At 44.8% G+C, this 23663-nt stretch overlaps 1 protein-coding gene across 1 annotated transcript in view; it reads right to left on the bottom strand.

Annotated features, from left to right (window-relative positions):
- Positions 1 to 23663, bottom strand: part of LOC135389445 (uncharacterized) — a 475452-nt gene that overhangs the window by 396491 nt on the left and 55298 nt on the right. Inside the window, exon 12 of the mRNA XM_064619493.1 lies at positions 21341 to 21574. Within this exon, the coding sequence (XP_064475563.1) occupies positions 21341 to 21574 (234 nt within the window). The remainder of the gene's footprint in view (positions 1 to 21340; positions 21575 to 23663) is intronic.

The raw sequence follows: 23663 nt of genomic DNA, 5'->3' as shown, positions 1-23663 counted from the left end.
AAGCAGTGAGTTCCCTTCTGTACCATAACCGCTACGCAAATGCGCGGCACCATTTTCTCTTGGATGTATAGCGAACATGCATTCCTTTCTTTTTTTGGTTCGCGCCGGCCGAGTGGCGATATCCTATTACAACCGCAATGAAGACCTATTGTTTTGCGTTCGCATACAAGTCTGTACCGTCTTTTGACGATGGTAGGATAATTATTGATCTGAGGAATAATATAGATTTATGTGGTTGTGAAAATAGACTTCGTGTTTGTGAGTGTGAAAATGTGAGTGTATGTCTGTGTGTGTGTGTATGTGCGCACACACACACACACAGACGCGCGCGCGCGCTTTTCTGAACCAGGGACCCCACATGACACGTAAGTGCTGTGTGTTTGCCTCTTCGTGTGACACGAGTGATACATTTATGTGCTATTGCGTGAAATAGTGGTTTACAAAATAACGGTAGTCGCGTTTGCATTGCTATGTGTAGGATAGGCCGAGCGTTTTTTATGGGATTGCCTCGCGAACCTGGTTAAGTCTTTGTTTTGGGCAGGCTGTTTTATGAGTGCCCGACGCCGGTGCTGTTGCGGTGCATTAGATATGCTTTCCTGAAGCAGTGTGCTTTGTTCTTGAAATCTGGTTCACACCTTTAGCTCCGATTCTATCAGTAGCAATGAATAGGTGTGTTTGTTTGTTTGATAGTATGTGTCTGTCACGTTGGTAGCACTGTTCAAGCTTTGTTTTCTTTGCAAAAATTCAGACTTCATGGTATTAAGCTGTCCGAGAAGAAGTGACTTTCCCTGCTCGCTTAAGATAAATTGTGTGTCCTTTTTCTGTGCTTTCTTCACGCAGGGACAATGCAATTGTGTATTTCGCATTACGCAATTATTATCTGATAGCAGAAATTGGTGTCTTTGTCACAGTTTATTAGCGTGTGCCTCGTTATTTTATTTTTTCTCTTATAGCTATGCGAGCAAAAGTGCGTGTAATTTTTCACTGTCCTTTTCTTATTTTCTCTACTTTTACGCAGAACAAAGCCTCCTGGTAAAAGCTGAATAGTGTTCTATCAGTGGAAGTGGGGTTGTTTGTTTGATTTTGTTGCGTGCTCGATATGTTGATGAAGTAGGCAGTGCTTAATTTTGCAGTTATGCGTTTTTGAGCAGAAATGCTGGTATCTGAGCACGGAGTAGAAATTCCTATACTTCTCTGTTCCCTAAGAAAATTTGTACGTCGTAATCCGAGCAGGAAATAGCAAACTGCGTTTAGTTTACGCGAAATAGAAAAAATGAAGTTGTGTATACTCTATAATGTTCTGTCGCTGGCTTAGGCCTTTTCCCCGGTGAGCAATATTTTTTATGCGATGTCGCATGTCTAGACTTGTTCAGTAGTGTCTTTCGTGCTGCAATTTTTACCCTTCGCTAATATCTTGTTGTTGTCGTCTTGTGTTAGCCGTTGAGCTTCGTAGTGATGTGCGGTAATGCTGCGATTACACCTTTTCCCCGTCGTGTGTTGTATGCGTTGTCCTGTGTGTGTGTGTGTGCATGTGCGTGTGTGTAATCGTTCAGCAGTGGCTTGCAATTTCCACCCGTAAAAAATTCGGCATATATCGTATTATGTGCTGCCCGAGTAGAAGTGATTTTCCCTGATCGCGTAAGGTAATTTGTGTATACCTTTGTCTTGTGCTTTCTTTACCCGGGGACAACGTAGCTGTGTGGATCGCATTATGCAATAATTTTCCGTTTCTCAGTTTGTTAACGTGCGCTACGTTTTCTTGCAGTTACAGCTATTGGAGCGCAAGTGCGTGTAATTTTTCACGACTCTTTCTTCTTTCACTGTTTTTACTGAGAATGTAGATGAGGGGAAACAGTCGAGGTAGAGCAGAAGGCAGCCGCTTGGCAAAGGAGAGTTCATGAGAATTGAATTTGTTTGTTTTTTGTTGTATGTTGTTGATTGTCAGTATTCACTTTGCTCGATATGTTGATGGAGTAAGCTGTTTGCATTTATAGGCATTTGTGCAGAAATGCTGGTATCTGAGTGTGGAGTAGAAATTCCTATGAAGCACGTCTCCTTGTGCATTCCTGAGCTGCTGTCTGTGTGTGCATGCTTTTTTCTTGATTTGTGACGTCATCATAGCATGTCTGAACTTGTTTAGCAGTGTTGCAGTTTTACCCGCCACTAGTATCTTGTTATCTTGTGTTAGCCGTTGAGTTTCGTAGCGATGTCCGGTGACTGCTATCGTTCCTGAGCGCTTCGTCTTAAGCCTTTTCCCTGCTCGCTTAAAGGAATTTCTGTATCCTTGTCCTGTGCTTTCTTTACGCAAGGGCAATGCGGCTGTGTATGTAGGATTATGCAAGAATTATCTGATAGCAGAAATGGGTGTCTTTTTCTTAGTTTATTATCGTATGCTTCGGTTTTTGAAGTCATTGCAGTTCAAGCACAAGCGCGCAAAATTTTTTGTTGCCCTTTCTCTTTTTCACCGATTTTACGCAGAAGAAAGTCGCATGGTACAGCTGAATTCGTGAAAAGAGGATTTGTATGCTTTTTGTTTGTTAGATGTAATTAGGAGCACGGTGTGTTGAGGAAGTCAGCTGTTATAGGTATTTGAGCAGAAATGCTTGCATCTGAGCGCAGGACAGAAATTCCTAGCACGCCACCCTGAGTGTAAATTAATTATTTTGGTTGTGAGACTGCTTCACTGCAGGACAAGGCTGAAATGGGAAGATAGAAAAAATTGGAGCGCTTGATTAATAGTGATCCAGGTAACAGGGCAATTATAGTTTCCATAGAAAGCAGAATTTCAAGGCTCCTAAATTATAGTTGAGCATAGTACGGACTTTTTGTGATAATATTTCTAAACTGCAATGCATAATCATTAATATAGTAGGAATGCAATCATGTTCCCGTAACGGCGTTCTGTCTAGTCCTCCGTCGAGCTCGAATGGAACTTTGGCCCCAGGCTTTCGTGCCTTTTTGCTCGCAGGTGTAGCCTCAGACAACGAGTTTATGAGCACAGAAAGGGTCATGTATTACATACGCCTGGTGATGATGCTGAGTGGTCTCACTTATTATTTTAAAGAGCAGTGGTAGTTTACTAGTGTTGTGATTCTAATATGACCATGATGAGCCTTTGGGGTGAAAATCGCTAATATGCATGGTGCTTTTTGTTGAATTTTAATGTAAGAATGAATATCATTAAGAGTAGGACAAAGGAAATAATCTTGCGATTCATTAAATTGTAGGAGTCTTTGTCTTTGCCGCTGCCTTGTTCAGACAGGATGTGATGACGTCACCCAGTGTTCCAGGTGTCTGTAGCAATGCATTGACCGTTACTGGAAAAAAAGTGTAACAATAGAAAAATGGAGGATGGTGTGCATTGTCCTGGACGGATTTATGATGAGCTCTGTTTTTGAATAAGATGAGTGTGTGTGTTTACAAATAGTTTGATCCTGGTTTTCGGTTTTGTTCAAGTGTTTCTCTTTGCCTTTTTCCCCCTTGTTGTCTGACAAACATGCGCTGACATGCCCTGACCTGTTCTGTGATGCTTTCCTTCTGCATGTATTTCTGTATTTTTTCTTTTTGACAAGAAACATTCTTATCTTGACGATGTCGATAGTGCTGCCTTGAATGGGAGTACAGCTAGAACGATTCTTAATGATTTTGCGATTCATTTAGTTCAGAGAGTAACTGCAAGGGGACAGGAGTGTGACTTTATTCAGGAGGAATAAAGCGTCATTATTCAGTTATCTGCCTGGCTCTCGGATGGGACGGACATCTCTTGGTGAACCATTACTTTTTTCCTGTACTCATAAGTCCCATTTAGTAAGACTTTGGGAATGAAATGCTTAATTCCCACAATCACCCCTCATGCGTGGCATTTTTCTGCAATGCTTTTTTCTGTTTCCTATGCAATGGTTATAGTAGAATAAAGGAAATAATCCTGGGATAGTGATTCAATAAATAACAGGTCCCCTGTCTAGAGCCGTACCTGTCCTTGAGCCACACAGGTGCATGCATAGGCAATGACGTCATACCGCGACTCTATTGTTTCAGGTGGACCTTGTCCAGAGGAGATGGGTTGAACATTAGTAAAAAAAACAGTGTAGCCCTCAGACAATAGGATGACGTCACGACAAATGAGCAAACCCTTGCAGAGGGCGCAAGGATTCACTTCCGTCTTGGACACTGGAGGGTGTAGACACGTTAATTCTGTTCCTAGCAATTGCGTTGGCCGTTAGCAGAAGAGCGTAGCTTCGGTAGGGTTCCGTTTGCCTCTGGTCACTGGTGAATGGTGTTCGATGATGCAGGTGAATTTTGTGACGAGCGGATTTACAATGAGGGAATGCAGTGTACGTGTCCCATGATGGTGAGTGTCTTTTCACTCTGTTCAAGTGTTCCTCCTTCTGTGTTTGGTTTCCTCTGTTGCCCAGCAGTCGTGCGATTTGACCTCGTGTAATAGCGCTCCTGACATGCCCCGACATGCATGGTTTCCTCTGTTGATGCATCTAGCTTTGTATTTTTTTCCTTTTTTGACAAGAAAGATTCTTGTTGATCTTGTTGTCTTGACGATGACGCTAGTGCTGCCCTGAATGGGAATATTGCTAGAACAATTCTTAATAATTTTGCGATTAAATTAGTTCAGAAATCAACCGCAAGAGTGACAGATGCATGACTTTATAGAGGAGTGAAAATATTACGATTCAGTTTTGCGCATGGCTGTCGGATGGAATGGATATATCAGTCTGCGCTCGTCACTATTGATGCGTTGTGTAACTAATTCTTTCGCCAACTTTGTCCCCGCTTTTTTTGCGATTTTTATCGTGCATGTCGGGCGCTGGTTGCTGTTGTACCTGTAAGGGCATCCCCACCATTTTCTATCTTCCACAAAAGCTGCCTTGGGAAAGAGGGTAACGCTGGTGTAACGCTTAATAATTTTGCCATGATATTAGTTGAGAAAGTAACCACTAGGGGGGGCTGCTGATACATAACTTCATAGAAGAGAAAAAAGCATTATGATTCAGTTCTGTGCCTTGCTCTCGGATGGAGCAGTCGTATCGTTCTGCGCTCCCCCGTGACTGCTGTTGTGGTGGGCTGTTTTGCTTCTGTGCCTAATACTTTTTGGTGATGGCTAGCATATTTACTCTTGCTTTCCCAGCCTCTGTATTATGAGTGTTTTTCTCCTCGCATGTCCAGAGTTGTCCTCACCTGCCCAGACTAGACGTGATGACGTCACAGCTGACGTCACAGGGTGTTCCGAACTGGTGGTCATAGCTGCGATGCTTTGCAACCTGCCTCTGTGCTCCGTCGGCCAGCGATGGTCAGCGGCCGTTCCGGTTTCTCCACTCTATCTCTATCTATTTTTTTTTCTTTTTTTATTAACTCTCGTTGCCCACAACTCACAACTGGCCTGAACACGAGTTAGATGCTCCGCAGTTAGTGTGATGACTCACTGGATGATGCTGATTACAGAGGGGGTCCCAATTAACTCAAATTGCTAATTAAATCGTTGTTGTGAGTTGTGGACTACGAGAGTTCATCCCATACTACTCGAGACCTGGACATTTTCTGGCAACATTGGGTTTATTGAGATGCAAGAGAAAAACGTGATGCAATACATTGCACCTATGAGACATGCAGGTATAGCAGACTTTAGGGAAGGTATCTAGCGATTCTCGGAATGTTCTTGATTTTGGCACGTCTGCAATTTAAGAATACAAGAAATTTAAATTTGCGAGAAGGAAAAGACAGAGTCGCACACTTTACACGTTTACTTAGTCTTCGAAACTGAACACAGAATATCAAGTCACTTGCCACTGTACGAAAAGAGGGATGGAATCCCATCTGGAGGTAACTTCTCCCACCCGTCTTTTCGGTTGCGCTCGAAAGCACCACTTGAGATGTGGACCTGTCGACCAAGACAGCGCATGTTACTTGCCAAGAATGTACCACTCGCTGAGAGTCATCGCAAGTCAGTAGTACGCAATCATAAGGCACGGCACGTAGCTGGCAAATACGACGACGTAAGTTTAAAGTCCTGAAGTTGTGAATATGAAACAGTGAGCGTACGTGGTACTTGTTAACAACATCAAAACAAAGTACCGTCACAGATAAATCCCAGAACGAATGAGCTGTACGACTGCATGGCACTTAACGTCGGGTTGCTTATGCACAATTGATATCTACCGAGTCTCGTTGCCTTGACGACAAATACTGGTTACATACCTCGAAAGCTTTGAAGCTTGCTTTCAAATTCGCCCTCTTGAGTTGTGCTTCCCACCTCTGCCTTCCTACGAGATCCTTCGGAAACAGAAAACACCGAAAGCCCTTTGCAGTTGAATTGCTGCACATGGGGGCTGAACATCCCGGCATGCTGCAGTGCGTGGTACGTACACTGAAATAACAGTGCGAAAAAAACAGGACCAACGCTACCGTATCCAACCACCAACGAAGGGCATCAGATAGAACGTTCCTTGCTGTGTTGCCCGAACATGGCGAACGGAGCTCGGTGTCGGCGAGAAGGCTTCCAAAGGGTGGCACAACCCTCTCTGGAGAGGAACGAGGAGGACAATACAGGAACCCTAACGGCACCTTGCGTACCCCCAAGAACACAGACGGTCCCCAGGATGTCCTCACAGTGTCATCTTGTCCTCGTCCTTCGATTTATTCCCAGAATGTCCTGAGGTTGATCTTCGCGGATTGTCCGTGAAGAGTCATTCAGGTACATCCTGTGCCAGTCCCGGTAGGTAGCTCAAGGGACGAGAAATGCCTTCTTGTTCCATTTTCCTGCTAAGGCTGTAAATATTGAGTGACACATTTGTTTTGGCTTTCTGGGCCCATCCCAGGGACTGAATCACATTCGTCAGAAGAGACGCTGCTCTCCGAAAACGCACAAAGCACCTTGATACTTGGAGCATTTACCGCGGAAAAGACAGAAAAGCGCGATTCGGTAGCACTGCTTTTGACTTTTGAAGGTCCTACCCGGATGTCTCAAACCAAAGGAGTAAGAAACATTGCTTGCAAGTTGACACTTGTAGTGTGTGTTTGCTAAATGTAATTAAACTTCAATAGCTCACCCTTTGTTTTGTGTCGGAGGCGAGCAGTACTTTCGAACCTACGGAGGACCGCATAGCAAGCAATGCACAGTGTCTGATTTTTCCTAGGAAGGGAATTCCAATACCTTTCGAATTGGGTTTCTCGGCCGTTGTGTGCTCCGGGCATTTTTCTTTCTTTTTGTCTTCTAGATTTCTGTCTTTTTAAGTCGCCGCGCTTATTTCCGTTATGGAAAGTACTACACCTTACCCGGCAGTTTGTCAATATAAATCAGTGAAACCAAACAGTTGTCAGGACTGCATGTGGTTTCTGACGAAAACAAATAAGGTACAACAAGACGATGGTAGATTATGCCCCTGCTGCGTCATCACACTCTCCTATATCGGTCCTTGATGACCTCCTAGGGACAACCAAAAGAATATCGTAAGGACATGTGAGAGTCCCATTTTAACACTTGAGGGATACCCTGAGGACCGATTTCGCCCTTCTGCGGACGTCCTGCCTGTCCTGGTATGATAATCGCAGGATATCCCAGGGACGACAGTGTGTTCTTAGGGACTGCGCCCTCTGTGGAATCTTTTGCGGTCAGCGGTGGGACGCTAAGTGGCTCACTGTGAGGTGTACGACAACACACTGCCATCCCAGGGATATCCTAAGAGCATCATACAGGGACGGGGGTGACATCCCCAGGAGGGTGAATCTAATCATCAAATCATCCTCAACATGTCATTTTGGCACTAATATAGCGTCCCCACGGTATCCTCAGAGCATCCACAGACTCTATGTGAGGACAACTTTAGAACAGCGCCAGAGCACTTCTCGGATGAAACATCCTTTCTATTTTTCTTTTATTTTTTAATGTGCTGACGCATTCAACCGTGTCAACATTTCCTTCTTTATTGCACATACACAGAAAACAGTTGCATACCGATTCCTTTCATATTCGTTAACTACCGCAATAAAATCTGGCTGCTCGTTCCTATTGCTTTCTCCACAGCGGAAAATAAGCGCAGCGGTTAAAAAGGAAGCAGAGAGAAATATAAAAGACATAGAAAATCCCAATCCGAAAGGTGAAAGAAAAAGTATTTCCCGGAGCAGCACCGCAAGCGGTGCTGCCCCGACGAAAGGTAATCCGAAAGATAATTCGCTTTCGAAGCAAAAACAGGTACTATATGTTGCTTGTTACGCGTTCTCCGTTAAGTGCGACAGCACTGCTCGCCTGCAATACAAAACGAATGGTGAGCTGTCCACGTTTCTTTCGATTACGCAAAGAAAAAAATACGCCAAGCGAGGAATTGATTGAAGTATCAGCTCTGAATCACTGCAAAGTCTATGTTTCTTACTCCATTTATTTTGAGACATTCAGGTAGGTCTTTTGAAACTCAAAAGCAGTGCGACAGAATCGCGCATTTCTGTCCTTTCCACGAGAAATGCTCCATGTATCGTAGACAGTCATCCTCTTCGGAGGCAGAGAATTTTACGCTGGACCACCCTTTGTTTCACAAAAAATGACAATCCGGTACAAGGACCGACCTAAAAACAAAACACATGTATTCAGGGAGTCTGAGCAGGTAAACTGAACAAAGTAATATTTCTCGTCCCGCTAGCTACCCGCAAGGACAGGCACAGGACGTTCCGTATCTCGGCGCTATGCGATATGATCGCCTCCTGCCGCAGATTTCAGTGCTATTCATCACGTGATTACTCACTTGCAATTAACCCATGAGCGTGCCTTTTCTTTGCTCTGCATGCAAGGTGCACCTCGAGTGTCACCTACTGCACCAAATGAATGGCACACCTAGGACCAGCTCTGATATTCTACGACGCGTTGAGATCAGCACTCTGATCTTGGGACATGTTTACTGTGATAACGACGAAGACGATATGGCAATTGATGTTCTGAGGCTGGAACAGCTGGCTAACCTTTCCAGTGACTTCCTTCTTTCATCACTAAAAACATGTTCGAGCAGCCAGTTTTGCCTTTCTGTAGTGATATTGTTGATATGTGCTCATCCTTCCCTTGATTTGAGCACCCTTCACGTTCTAGGTTGCAAAGCCCGGTTACGGGGAATTGCAATAGAAATGTTTAAGTCGGTGTTGATCTATGAGCGTGAGATATATGTTAATTGCAGCTTACCAACGGAAGCAACAGAATTGCTGATTACAATCTGCACGTGAGCAATCTGTAGAAGGAAGAAATCCGGAATATCAAACAGAAAATATAAAGTATTTATTTATTTCAGAATACTCCTGGCCCCAGAAGGTACAATAATTATAATATGTACACATAATACGCAGATATAGTGGCGATAATTCGAAAGAAACTCGCAAAAGAGTCGCGTAAAGGGGGCCCAAGTTAGATCTGCGTATGTGACGAACGGTAACAGGAGTGTTCTATACACCGGTACTCTCACCAAAGCAGTACCATAGTGCAGTGTTCTTCTAAGATAGAAAAGCTTTCTCTTGACTTTGATGCCTATTAAGCGCACATGATAATTCCATCTCAACTCGGACGGGATGGGGACCCCAAGGCATTTGTACAGGTGTGTCTTCTTCACGAAGCTACTTTGCAGCTGGTACGATGTTGGCGAAGCCTTTGTTCGACATGTAACCGACATACATACAGTTTGTGATTTCCTCTGTGGCGCCCTGCCCGATTTGGCTTGGAAGGCAGGGCGCTTAACGCATAGTTCCTCGCAGCAGTATAACATGTGCCCGACTTGAACATGTCGCTGTAGGTCCGGGGACATTCCGTGGATGACCAATGGAACAACAGGCGTGTCCGAGAGAGTAGTATCAGCGATTTGTAGGAGTCGTCTTCTCTCTAAAAAAACATACTCGAGAGAACTTCCGTAGCTGGACCGGAACAATATAGCACGATGCGGGAAATATATTCTTTCTTGTGCGTCATAATGTTCCTGTTTTGCTCCATACCAATCGTACGCCACATTTTCTGGACAACATACGCAACATAGTATATACTGGGCAATTTCTGGGCAACATACGCAATAAGGAATGTAGGACGTAGCTAAGCTATTTCTTTTTAGCCTCATTTAATTTCCTTCTTTAGAACATTCCTCAAACCTGAAACAAAGGTTAGTTTACTTTGCCGTCTAATCTTGGTCATGCCACGTTTGAGATGCAAAATATCTTGTGTTATCCATGGTCCCCGAAGGGTAAACCTTGCGAGTCTTCCTTGGCACGAAGTTTCTTATACATATACGAGTACTTACTGTGCCGTTGAAGAAATTACAGGCGCTACTAACATTCCTCGTGGTACTCCAGGTTCTAAAATATAGAAGGATCTGGTCTAGAAAAATCATACAATGTCTGGGTTTCAGCTCTATCATGCTTACGTAACTTTATCTGGCGCATCTCAAAAGAACCGTCTTGTGATCCACCACACCACCCCCTGGCCACCAAGTACCTGGCAGTCCCATTTCCAGTCAAAGGTGTTAGACACCAGGAACAGATCAAGTATTCATGCAGAAGACTCTTGAATTCTAGTGCTCTTGACGACTTGAGATAGGATAACTTTTTAATGATGTGTTACTGTTGGAAATTATGGAAATAATATATTCAAGAAAGAAGGCATGTTTGCCGTAGACGGCTACGCTTAGCCGGGCAACGGCAAGTCTATCGCACTATATGTTCAACAATCATACCCTTATCTGTATGTCAATAGGTTCAATTTGTGACTGTGTAATATAACCTGATGATCATGGTGATGAGGTAAACGGAAAAGATGGGAATGTGAGCCGCGACAGAGTCGGACTGCACATCCCAGGGCGTCTACGAAACGGTGGGAATACAAACACATGCACATATGGTGAAATGATTAACGTGCGAAGTGTATAGGTCAAAGATTTCAGAACAAGTGAGCGTAGGATGACAGGTGACACGGAATATCACTGGGGGACCACCCCAAGCAGACACTTAGCAAGTCATAGGGCATACCTACATTAGGCACCTACCGTTACGAGCGCACTTATGCCGCCGAAAAGGTGAATAAAATGAATTGAACATGCTGTTCTAGGAACTGTCGAATCAATTCCATTCAATCATTTTGTGGTTAATACCACAAGTGCGACGCTTTCCTTCTTTTTCTATATATATGACTCCGTTGTTCTATTGATCCACAGTAAAAGCCACCTTCCTTTGTGCTGCGCACCTATGTCCTCATTCCGTCGCCATAACCACATTTTTTATTCTGAATTCCTCGAACATCACCTTCGTGCATCCTCGCTTCCTGTGTAATCCCTTGGGCTCGCGTTATGTTGCGCTTCTGATACCCCTGCTTTTGTATTTATATTTGCATCTTTCCCATCACCCTATTAGCCTCTCATGTCAAAACTCCCCCGTCAACTGTATATATGTGCCTGTACCATGTTCGTATTTTTGTAGCCTGAAGAAGTGCGGTCTCGTGCATGAAAGTCTTGTTTATCATGTCTAGATAAATAAGTTGCTCGTATCGTTTAATATCGCTCTTTGATTTGCAGGCACACTATCAGCAAAGAATTATTATTAATATTATTATAGCGTGCGTGCAGAGATATTATTATTGCGGTGCTACAGGCAGAGGTTAGACCCTTGAGGGTCCAAGCATGTCCTGTACGCGCGAATGCCGCTGCAACACCAATATACTATGACATTTCGTGTTTTATCGCTGGTACCGTGCTCCTTTATAAGCAGTTAGCTACACGAGCTACATAAGGAGCAAAGTAATTACATAACAAATAAGATGCGCAGCGAGATACACTGGACAGAATAAGCCATAGTTTAGCTAAATGACAATTGAGTTGAACCACCTACCATCGGAGTATACGAGGTGCACTATTAAATAACGAGACTCGGACGGGACGAGACTCAGCGTTTTGTAGTCTTCGTGCGTTTCCCGACCGGGAAACCTCGATTTCGTTTGTTATATTTGTGCAGGAGGTTCTCAGAGGTACATGCGACGCGGGCTTCTTGCCGGGATCGTGGATCGCGTCAAACTGGAGCAGCAGAAATTCCTTGTGAAATTAGAAAAAAAAGTCACAAAATGAGTTACTAAAACGGTTGCAAGAAGTGTATTGTGCAAATGCGATGTCATGTGCGCCGGTGTTTGAATGACAGAAATGGTTTGCCGGGGGATGTTGAAGACCATGACAGCACCACAGAATGTTCTAAAAATTACTGAAATTGTTCGCGAGGATCGCCGATTAAGCATTTCTATGATAGGAAAGATGGTGAACATTTCAGGGAAAGAATAAGGAAGAAGAGGCTCAGGCTCTGGCAGGCTCACAATGTACTGTCGGTACAGTTTCTTGCCGACAAGAAGGTTCCACTGCTGGACCGCCCTTCTTGTTCGCTGGATTTAGCTCCTTACGACTTTTACATGTTTCTGAAAGTCCACATTGAAGGCCACTCATTTCCAAACTCCCTGAACCACAAGGCCAGAATGGCAGCGCTACTGAAGCGGATGATGTTGAACAATGCTTCCAATAGTGGACAATGCGTGTCCAGCGCTGCATAGATAGGGGAGGGCAGTACTTTGAAGAGGATAACTGTTAACTTGCAATGACACAATAAGAAACATGACTTTCCCCTCTAGTCTCGTTATTTAACAGCCACACCTCGTATATTCCCTGACAAAATGTCCCGAGCTTCCTGTACACAACAACTTGAGAATCTAGGTTGAAATCAAAGAGTGAAAGAAAGAAACCATCAACGAGGCAAGCTTTCGGAAGCAGTAAGCAGTTTTATTTTGTTTTTCCCTGTTTGTCGTCACCCAACGAACATAAGACATGCAGCCACGTGCTTCGCAAGATTCCGGTTAGGCAGAGGTTACGGCAGCAAATGTCACGTGGTTTCCTTACGAAGAACTGTGGGTGCTAGTAAACGGTCAGTACGCAAATCAACGTAGTGCTGGTCGAAGTATGTTCACTATAAAAATAGTCAAGCATATACACAAGGTGTCCCAGCTAAATGTCAACATATTTTTTAAAAAGAATATATATGACTATTTTTCCCCCTTTTTCGGTCCCAGACATTGCGCTCGACAATCCCCGATTTCTTTCAAATAGATTGTGGTTGATTGTTCCCATGCAGCCAATGCACTACCGGCTCATTTTTGCCGCAAAAATGTTTTTCGCGACAGGGCCGCCTCTTGAAGATTGCGATTTTACATGTAACCTACCTGGCAAAAAAAAAAAACTAGCAAAATAGCTTTTGCGCGAATTCCAACCAAATCTCTTCTGAGTGAAGGCAAAGCATTATACTTTCGTGCCAAGACCAGTTGAAGGTTGATGGACACTTTTTATCGAGAGTTTATGCCCCGAGAAAACTGAAAAATTTCGGGAAATTTTGGAATTTTTTACGGAACTCTGCAATGTTTTCAGAGCTATTTAATCTGTTTAGCTCTGCTGTGTAGGAGGCATAGAACGTGTTAAAAATATTTTGAGACGCGCAGACTTGGAAGAGTACGCAAAAAGAAGTCGTGAATTTCGGAAATATTGCTTTTTACCACATATTCAGCCGTCAATTGCACACTGAGGTGGTCCTGATAAAAATATGAGAGAAATTGCATTTGATAGTGTGCCCCTTGAACATTTATTTTACGAAGTTTCATCGAAACACTTTTTGTTTTAGCAGCGAAAAAAATTGTTGAACTTGACCACCCCCGCACTCATCCTGCATTGCCCCTCAAGGCTGCTTCACCCGAAGACGCATCGCCGCCCGCCACTGCTGCCAAACGCATACGGGAGCTGTTCAAACCGATTTGCGTTGCCTGCAAAAAACATGTTTTATCTACAAATTAACTTTCGAATCTTCAGGTTCTCATGAGAACGACCTTCTGCGGTGGCGCCGTACACAAGGAGCACTGGAGCCAGGGATGTACTTCGACGACGACGGGTCTGCGTCTATTACATCTGGGTCACTTTGATTGGAGGCGACACCGTATTCCAGAGCTGGCTCCTTATATTCAATGACGTCACTTGGACTTCCCTTATCTTATTGTGTTCTTTGGTGATAGCCGAAAGAGTGAAGTTATCGTTGCTGTCGACTAGTGAAGGAGCTGTTTTCTCTGTGTTTCTTCATAACTTTGTGTGTCTCTGTTTCTTCTTCCTATTTGTTTGTTTCTCTTTGCTTTTGGGAATAGCAAGCCTCCATCATGACTAACCTTTCCCTTCCTTTTTATCATCATTAAACATATCCCCCACACCCATCATTGCCTGGCGCTGTAGAGTCAGTGTTGGCGCGCGCGCGCCAAGCGTTGTGTGCGTCATCGCTCGAACAAATTAGGTTATTCAATAGCCCGCCAGTGCCCGTTGTCACCGAAGTACATCTCTAGGCCCAGTGCTGCTACTGAACTGGGTCGCCGCAGTTAGGCCGTTCTCGTGAGAACCTGAAGCTTGGAAGATTAATTTCTTCAGCGTTTTGTTTTGTTTGTTTGTTTGTTCGCTGAAGAACGCATTTCGGTTTGGGCAGCTCCCGTGTGCGTTTGGCAGCAGCGGCGGCGATGCCTCTTCGGGTGAAGCAGCCTTGAGGGGCAATGCAGGATGAGTGCGGGGGTGGTCAAGTTCAACAATTTTTTTCGCTGCTAAAACAAAAAGTGTTTCGATGAAACTTTGTAAAATAGATGTTCAAGGGGCACACTATCAAATGCAGTGTGTCTCATATTTTTATCAGGACCACCTCAGTGTGCAATTGACGGCTGAATATGTGCTAAAAAGCAATAGTTCCGAAATTCATGATTTCTTTCTGCGTACTCTTCCAAGTCTGCGCGCCTCAAAATATTTTTAACACGTTCTATGCCTCCTACACAGCAGAGCTAAACAGTTTAAATAGCTCTGAAAACATTGCAGAGTTCCGTAAAAAAATCCAAAATTTCCCGAAATTTTTCAGTTTTCTCGGGCCATAAACTCTCGATAAAAAGTGTCCATCAACCTTCAACCGGTCTTGGCACGAAAGTATTATGCTTTGCGTTCACTCAGAAGAGATTTGGTTGGAATTCGCGCAAAAGCTATTTTGCTAGAGGGGAACATTTGTTCACATATTCGAAGAGGGGAACATGCGGTCGCTAGTTGGGAATATTTTCCCGTGTAGGCTACGACATGTAATGATTGACCACGTCACCAGTGCTCCTGGGTAACACGTTTGTAACCCATTGTGAGTAGATGGTACCCTCTTCTCGATACTACCCGTACCTCTGCGTTCATCAGTGTCGCAGTGCCTTCTATTATAAGTGAATTGTATTGTGATTGTATTGTGACTGAGCAGAAGAATGGCACGTTTGCATTAGAAAAAAACTAGACTCTGCATCCACGAGGGACTGTGCTAAAAAAGGAGGAACGAGCACGGTCCATGCGCTTCGCGCGTCTCTTTCCTGATAGGTCATTCCAGGCCGAATCACCCAAAGGTCGTGCTCGACACCCCTTAGTTTCGCTTCCAAAAATTATCATGGGCTCCTTATTGCAAATAAAGATATTTTCCCGAGTTCTACTGGAGTATGTTGAACCGCTGTATATTTAGGTAGGGTCAAAGTTCGTCAGAATTGCGAAATCCATGCTGCGAAAAAAAGTTACCTAGTGAGCAGGGCTTTGCGTCTAGGTGGACTTTAGTGACACAGAATGGAAAAGCATGGCCCCAACGTTCTGCCAATATCAAGTTCTTCCATCGTGTGTTATTTTCGGCCAACGAAACAGGGCTACTTTTTTGGCGCTATTTCTTACAACTTTAAGCCTTGCTAAGGGCACTTTCCGCACAAGCTGGATAGGTAAAAAAAAAAAAATCAGCGTGTTCTGGACCTTCCACACTTCAAAATCACATGATTTTGCAGGCCAACCACATGCCCCATTTAATCCCAAACGTCGTACTTTTTGTAAAGTTGGCCGTTTTCAACACCATTTTTGAAAATGAAGCGGTCGGCTTAGGAAAATCCAAATGGGTGGATATACAGATCAATGTCTGTACTAACGCATATAAAAAAATTAAGAAGGTACTTTTTAATAAGGCCGAGAAAATATTTTTTAATGTCCCGCCTACTCTACACATAGTTACGCTGGGGCGCGAGGCTTGATTCGGCAAATAACGTTTTTTCGTGTGATGAAGTTTCCTATCCGCTTTGGAGGACCAGAACAGACATTATATGCAGCTAAATCACATCTATGCTACTACCACGTACTAGCCCGAGACGTTCATGTGGTGCTTGCTAATCTATCCACACCGAACAGTTAGCTGGTGATGCTCATCCAAGCAGCCTGGAATGATAAAAACAGTTTATTTTGCAATTCAAACAGTCTACATGTTCTATTTTCGCGATTGTAACAGTTTGAAGTAAGAACAAAAAGATTACCCACATAAATGAATTACCCACACACAATAAGATAAAAGATTACCCACACAACGGTTTCATTATTAATTCATATTTCCTTTCCCAGCGTTAAAAAGCAAAGGCGACCATTGGTAGGGTATCTCATTAAAAGTGACCAATACAATTTCCTCTGTACGACGAAAAGATATGTCTTGAACGCTGCTCCGAACGAAGTTTCCGTGCGTGCTACGCACTTTCATACCGCTGTCCTTCATTTCGCACGCGCACATTTGGTGACGGTTAGTCGTGAGCATTTGTCACATTATTCACTGGCACGTTGTGCGCGTGCCTTCACTTACTTAAATATAGGCTGAAGTGTAAGCTCTGGAAAAAAATAGCGAAGGAAACCAACGTCGACTTCCCTAAGGTGTTGAGGAGATTAAGAAGTGCCTCCTGGCGTTCCTACTTCGGCCATTGTTCAACACGACGACTTCAGCAAGAAACGTGGACCAATAACAAGCTTGTTGGCAACCCGGCATGCATCACATGTGAGAAAGATGATCATAAACTAATCAACTGAGCAGCGGATGAGCTCTACTAAGTCGATTTCAAGGCCGTGGATGTGGTAAGGCAAGGCAAGGTGTGGATGTACGAGCACGTGTTTGGACGCAACAATGCAGCTAAAGCCATCCGCTCACAATGAGACCTGCGTTTGTATTAATCATAAGAAACGCGCATTTCAAGGGGTGTCATGGTTTGCTCAAAATATTCCTTGTGAGTGTGAAAGAATCGCTGAAAGACTCTGAGAAGCACCTACTAATAATACTTGTTAATGCACTGATAACAATACGAACTACACAGTTTACTAACAAAAGGGCTGGAAAAAAGGGGGGCATGCTCATATCCGGCAGCAGGACCCGGCTTGTGAAACCTGGGGCGGATTACTGGCCACTTGTCGGTGCGTAGCGCAGCGTCGTCTCCATAGTAACGCGTGCTGCACGTGACCCGCTTCGTCGTGAGAAGGAAGAAGTGACCTTACTCGCAGCCTGCCACCGTCGCCGGGCGTGTGGCGTTCGTAGCCATTGGGCGAGGAGGTCAGCCGACGCAAAACGCTGCGATGTTCGTCGTTGAAAATGGCGCTTGTGTACGCGTTTCTAGTGGAACAAGGAGCCGCTTCAGTGAAGTCAACGAGGACATTTCGTGTTGACAAGGTTGTCTTCACGTGGTTGTCCGAGGAGCAGTTTATTTCCTTCTTCCGACTGTCCAAAGCCTCGTGTATACACATACAGGATGTATATGGAAACATGGACATGACATCGAGTGTTTCCCATGTAGGGAATGTTATCATCCGCATAAGCTGAGTTAGTGTGTTTGTAACCCACCATTGTGAAATTAACTTCGTCTTGCACAAACATGACATTCATTTATTTATGAAATATTTGGACACTACAATAAAAAAAAAACTAGCAATACTTGCGCTATTCATTTGTATGCTTGTATGGTCATTCATTTGTATGGTCGCACCTGCCTCCTCCTCCGTCGACACCTGCCTCCGCTCCGCACATTTTCAGCTTGGCTGCTTGCTGTAGCCAGCAACTCTCTGGAAGCCTCAGCAGGCTGTGTGTCGCCCTGAGCTCTTACCCGAATAACTGCTTAGTTTAGTTGTACAACTAAAAAGGAGGAGGTCACTCGAAAAGCTCAGCAAGCACACCGTAAGTTCACCAAATAACTTTATCCTCGTCAGTATAGCAATCTTCCACGCGGGGTATAGTGCACAGATCACCGTCCTCGTCTTCTACGAATGTAATGCAAAATAAAATACGCAATTAATCCTCGCCACATGTTGCGCGTGAAAAGAAGAAGAGACAGCTCCGAGCACCGAAGGATTCTCTTCGAGCCGATGACGGCAGCAGATGACACTGCACTGCATTCGCATTGGCTGATTCGTGTCTTACGTGCTCATCTAGCGAAGTATGTGCAAGAAGGTTTCTTTCCACGCGGTAACCAAATTTATATTTCTTAGAAGTAAATACAAAGTTTTAAGTTTTAAGTAAGTTAATGTCGTCAAATTTAGGCTTTTTGCTTGACAGACTTGTGTCTGCCATCGAGAGTAGCGTCATTGCTCCTCGTGCTGGCGAGGCTCGCCTACCCAGCAGACGACGGTGGCCTTACTGACCACTTCAGACCGTGCGTCAGGAGCACGCGCTTGCCCGACGGTGGGCGTTGCCACGTTATGCCGACGCACCGATGCAATGGCCAGTAATCCGCCCCTGGGCACGCGATCTGTTCGCGCGCCTCAGCGTCACAGGTAGCAGTCTCGTGCGGCGTGACCCTCGCGTAACCGTATGGGACATACGCCCTTTTCTCGCCCTTATCAAAAAGTACCTTCTTAATTTTTTATATGCGTTAGTATAGATATTGATCTGTCATCTCCACACATTTGGATTTTTCTCGGCCGACCGCTTCATTTTCAAAAATGGTGTTGGAAATGGCCAACTCTGCCAAAAGTATGACATTTGGGATTAAATGTGGCAAAACGTATTATGTGCTCGGCCTTCAAAACATGTGATTTTGAAGTATGGAAGGTCCAGAATACGCTGATTTTTTTTTTTTTTGCCCTTCCAGCTTGTGCGAAAAGTGCCCTTAGCAAGGCGCAAAGTGGTAAGAAATAGCGCCAAACAGCAGCTCTCTTACACTGGCCGAAAATAGGACGCGAGAGAAGAACTTGATATTGGCAGAATGTTAAGGCCACGCTCTTTCATTCTGTGTCACTAAGGTCCATGTAGACGCAAAATCCTACTCAGTAGGTCACTTTTTTCGCAGCATGGTTTTCGCGATTCTGACGAACTTTGACCCGGCCTAAGTTGGCAGCGGTTCAAAATAGTGCCGGGAAAATACTTCATGTGCAATAAGGAGCCCATGATAATTTTTTGAAGAAAACTGAACGGGGTGGAGCATGACCTTTGGGTGATTTGGCCTGGAATGACCCTGATGTAAAAGTGCCATCCTTCTGCTCAGTCGGAAGACGATTCGCGTAGTGTGACACTGATGCAGGCAGGGTTGCGGTTAGTGTACACACCGAGAGGGGGGCGCCGTCAACGCACACTAGATTCAAAGCTTGTTCTCCAACAGCAGTGGTACTGAATCATTTCTCTACGTGTCGTGGCCTAAATGGAGAAAATGTTCCCCTTAAATATGGCTCTGACTTCTCATGTGTGTTGCATATCGCCCACTTGACATAATCAACATAGCCGTCAAAGTTGATTTGTTGACGGTGTTCTGAACAATTTTGCGTATCCCCTAAAGGACCGATTTCATCTGTGAGAAAATTCAAACACCAAAGACGTGTTAAAACATGAAATGATTTTATCAAGGATAGATCAAAACTAGCCGCAACGTCCTTTATTTTTTTCTGAATAGCCTCCTCCAAAATACCGTCCCCCGTAACACAGCAGTGAAAGTGCTGCTCCTGTGCTACCAGCTCTGACAGTGTGCATGCATTTGGTGTAATAAGCGCTCCGATACGACTATCCATCTCACACATTGACTTCGTTACTGAACGTCCTACCGCTGTCCACAAAACATCCCTCAGCGGGTGCCGAACGCAAGACGTCGTCGATGGGGTTGCACGGGCGCTATAGCGCGTGAATGCGCAACCGAATGGCGACATTATGGGCCGTGGTAGGAAATATACGACTTCTGAAGAGCTTCGAGCACGTCGTGTTGCACAAGCATGGGCGAGACGCACCAAAGCTGCGGGACCTCGCAGAGACCTCGCATTCTCGACGTGCGAGCTTAAATGTACAGCTGTCTGTGTACTGTCATAAAGCAGAACTATGCCTATGGAGGAAATGCTATGGAAGTATCGTAAGAGCTCTGTCGCTGTCGTTGATTTGATACCACTGTAACTTACATCATACCTGCCGATTTTATTGCCTTCCGTCGACGAAGAACGGCCACCTTAGCTGCGCCTCGCAACGACTGGTGGCATCGGTGGGATCGTCCACTATATTCGACTGGTAAACGACAGCGGAGCGGGTAAACGACAGCGGAGTTTCTGGGATGCGGCTGGTGAGTGTCTTGACTGTGGTGTATTTTCGACAGGATTATATTTGTTGGTCAGTTCATCTTTGCTCCGGAAGCACCTCTGATAATATGCTTTAGGTTATTTCCGATATCAGAGGTGTGTGCGGGCAACGTTGCCAGTAGCATCATGGAGTTAACACAGTTCCTTCAGACATATTGACTTTGTGCGTGTAAGGAATTGGGGCCAAGTGCAAGCAATAGGGCTAAAAATGTGCAGGTTACTCAGGCCATCGTGGGCGCTGATATTCTAGATACCCCAGCAGATGAAGTACGAAAAGAAGAATAGGAATGCAAAGAGGAAGATAGAAACAACGAGAGGGAACTCGAACGGCTAAAAAAAAATAGAAAAAAACTCTGACATTCATTTTCACCTGCATTACGACTGTAACTGCAGCGAAGTTTAGACGGAGATGTACAAAAGCAGGAAGCAGGCGAACAGGCAGGCAGGGGAGGTAGTAGGCAGGTGAAGTAGGAAGGCATCATGGTGATATTAGTGTAGATTTTAGTGTTATTAGTGTAGTCATTTCCTTTGCCAAAGTGATGTAAGGTAGAGCTTCCAGATGCCACTGAGTCCTCCTGAGCCCTACCGTTGACAAACGGCGCAAGCCGAGGTCTCTGTGTATTGTACGAAGCGCCGGACGCAGAACCGTTATGAGGGGGGTTTACAGACGTGCTCAGATGGAGAGAGGATAGGAGGAAGGAGTGGAAGATGGGTGTGTTAGCATGGGTCCAGAGTTCACTTCAAGGGGACCTGTACCGACATTCGGCGCGGAGGATCTTAACAACGTAACAACTATGCCATATCAGCTGGTGGTACATACATTGGCCACCGCGTTCAACTACGCAGTAGCGGTTACTGCAGGCACGGTTGCGTTAAAGGAAGGCGCAGTAATGGTATCTCAAAACATGAAGCGAAAATACTACCTCCGTTCGGCCTTATCGTTGGTTGGTACGCAGGGACAGCCTTCTCTTCAATAATATATCCTTGAGGTTCATGTACGACGATGGTGTAGTTCAGGCTTGCGTCATTGCCGGATGATGCAAGGTAGAAGCAATAATGGAAAATAGAGCATGACTCCTTAACCTCTTCAAAAGTCTTGAACCCTGTGAGGGGCTTCAGGGTTGAACCGGGACGGTTCGGGATCGGAATCCCAGATCCTGCAATAACCAAAAATAACCTCGTCATCGTTCGTTCCAGTGTGAGGATTGTTATCTGCGCTATAAGTGCCTACATCTTATCCTTCTACATTATTTTTGCTAAGCAAACTTTACAGCGAAATCCCTTTGTACCTGCCACAGTCCCGTACACCTTGTCTGTCCCGCCTGATGCGGACGGCCACGTTGTGTCCGTAGACGCCAAAAACAGCGTTTTTCTTTCCTCAAGAAAATACGAGTCACGGTACCGGCTGCACTTCTCGTTGCCAGTGAAGTGCAGCTTGTCCGCTCAGAAAACCAGGTTTCCCAGAAAACCTGCTACAGGGACGGCAGAATTACGCTCAAATTTTCTTCGGGTTTGCATGTGGCGTGAAAAAAGCTGCGCCTCTACGTTCAACTTTATATTTGTTGATTATTATTTAGAAACCCAGAGGACCAGGAAAGTCATTACATGGGTGTACAATACACATACTCGTGCGATACGAAACACCATGGTAAGGCAGATTGCAGGTCAGAGAAAAAACCATATATAAGTACAGCCTACATAGTTATAATGTTCCATGCAATACAATGCAATTCAGGAGACCAGAAAGAATGACAGGGTCTTGGAAAAATAAATGAGAGCGGAGTTGTCTGTAGAAGACGACGGGATCTACTGAGCCTAGTGAAGTTTGGTCTCCACTCGACTTCTGCCACGTGAAAGAGTGAGTTTCTGAATGATTCCAAATGACGCACGTGATACTTTCATATTGTGATCTGCACACTGTAGATGTGTAACGATCCCGGAATAGGTACAATTGCTGGAATGAAGTGGTATGGAAGAATTTGTGGAACACGCGCATACGAAAGAATTTTCTTCGGTGGACCTAAGCCATGTTTCATCAGGGGCGCGCTTGGGAGAATTGAATAATGAGTGAGGGTGAGAGGGACACATCTGCTCTGTACAGTCCATACATATCGTAGAATTAGCCCAAGTTAGTTAGAGTTAGCCCAAGTCAATCAAGCAAGGTATTCTGCTTTTTTCATCTAAGTCTTGTTTTTACTGTTGGTTGCTAGGTATTCATTGAGATTCATGAGATAAGGTGCTAGTCTTTTTTCTTTGTCGGTCATGTGACTATGCATCTTAATGTTGAAATGCCGCTCATAATGAATCTGCATTCTAATGTACTGTGTTCTAACGTAAGAACATGTAGAAATAAAACGGGAAAGCGGTGCAGATATGTCACCATTGTGCCACGATTCTTTCCGTGTCTAAGAAAAATTCCATATGTGGAACCTTCAGCAAGCGTAACCCCCCCCCCCCTTGAAAGCTCGGCACCCCCAAGCAGTGATTTTCTGGGGAAATCACTGATCATGATAAAGGACTCGCCTACCGAATGACAGCACCGAGCGCTGTGGGTAGAGAACATGGAGGAAGGAAACACAGGAGCGGCCCTTCCAACTTTTTTCCAATGGGACGGGCGTGCCAGCTTCGCACCGCATTCTGGGATGCTCGTGTCTACCATGTGACCATCCACGTGACCCCCAAGAGCATGCGCAGGTCAGCTGCCGAAGCAGACGACGGGAGTCGTGATTGTCTTGCAGTACAGACTAGTCCAGACATCTGATGAACGCCGCACGTCCAGTTTTATTTCTGTGTGTTCGTTTACTCTCGGTTTGCCCTTCTACTACAAGACCGGTTACGCTCTGCAGGACAAACCTGCAGGACCAGAAACATCATTCGTGGCAGCGACCTTTGTGTGACGACGTGGCCACATCTTGTGTGGTTGTTGTTGAAGAGGTAAAGCTTGCCAGTAATCGAACTTGTACTGCAGCTGTAGCACAGCGCCAGTTTTTAAAGGAACGATTCAAGATGACTCTCACAGACAGTGGTACGGAACAACCGATCAAGTACCTACTTACGAACGAAAGGTTATTCCCGTAACAGAGCTGACTCTTGTTGAATGAGAGCCGTAATCGCGCTAAAAATACGTTAACAAAACTCTGTTCCCGCAATGGCACTCACATTTTAAGAGTAAATGACTTTCAAAAAGCATAAAAGCACAGAAAGCAGCCCGAGCTAAACCCCGCAACAAAGCGTTGCTAAATCGAA

This window comes from Ornithodoros turicata, chromosome 3, assembly GCF_037126465.1.
Source record: "Ornithodoros turicata isolate Travis chromosome 3, ASM3712646v1, whole genome shotgun sequence".
Classification (NCBI taxonomy): domain Eukaryota; kingdom Metazoa; phylum Arthropoda; class Arachnida; order Ixodida; family Argasidae; genus Ornithodoros; species Ornithodoros turicata.
Note: the sequence above shows the minus strand (reverse complement) of the source record. Positions and strands in the feature narration are given on the sequence as shown.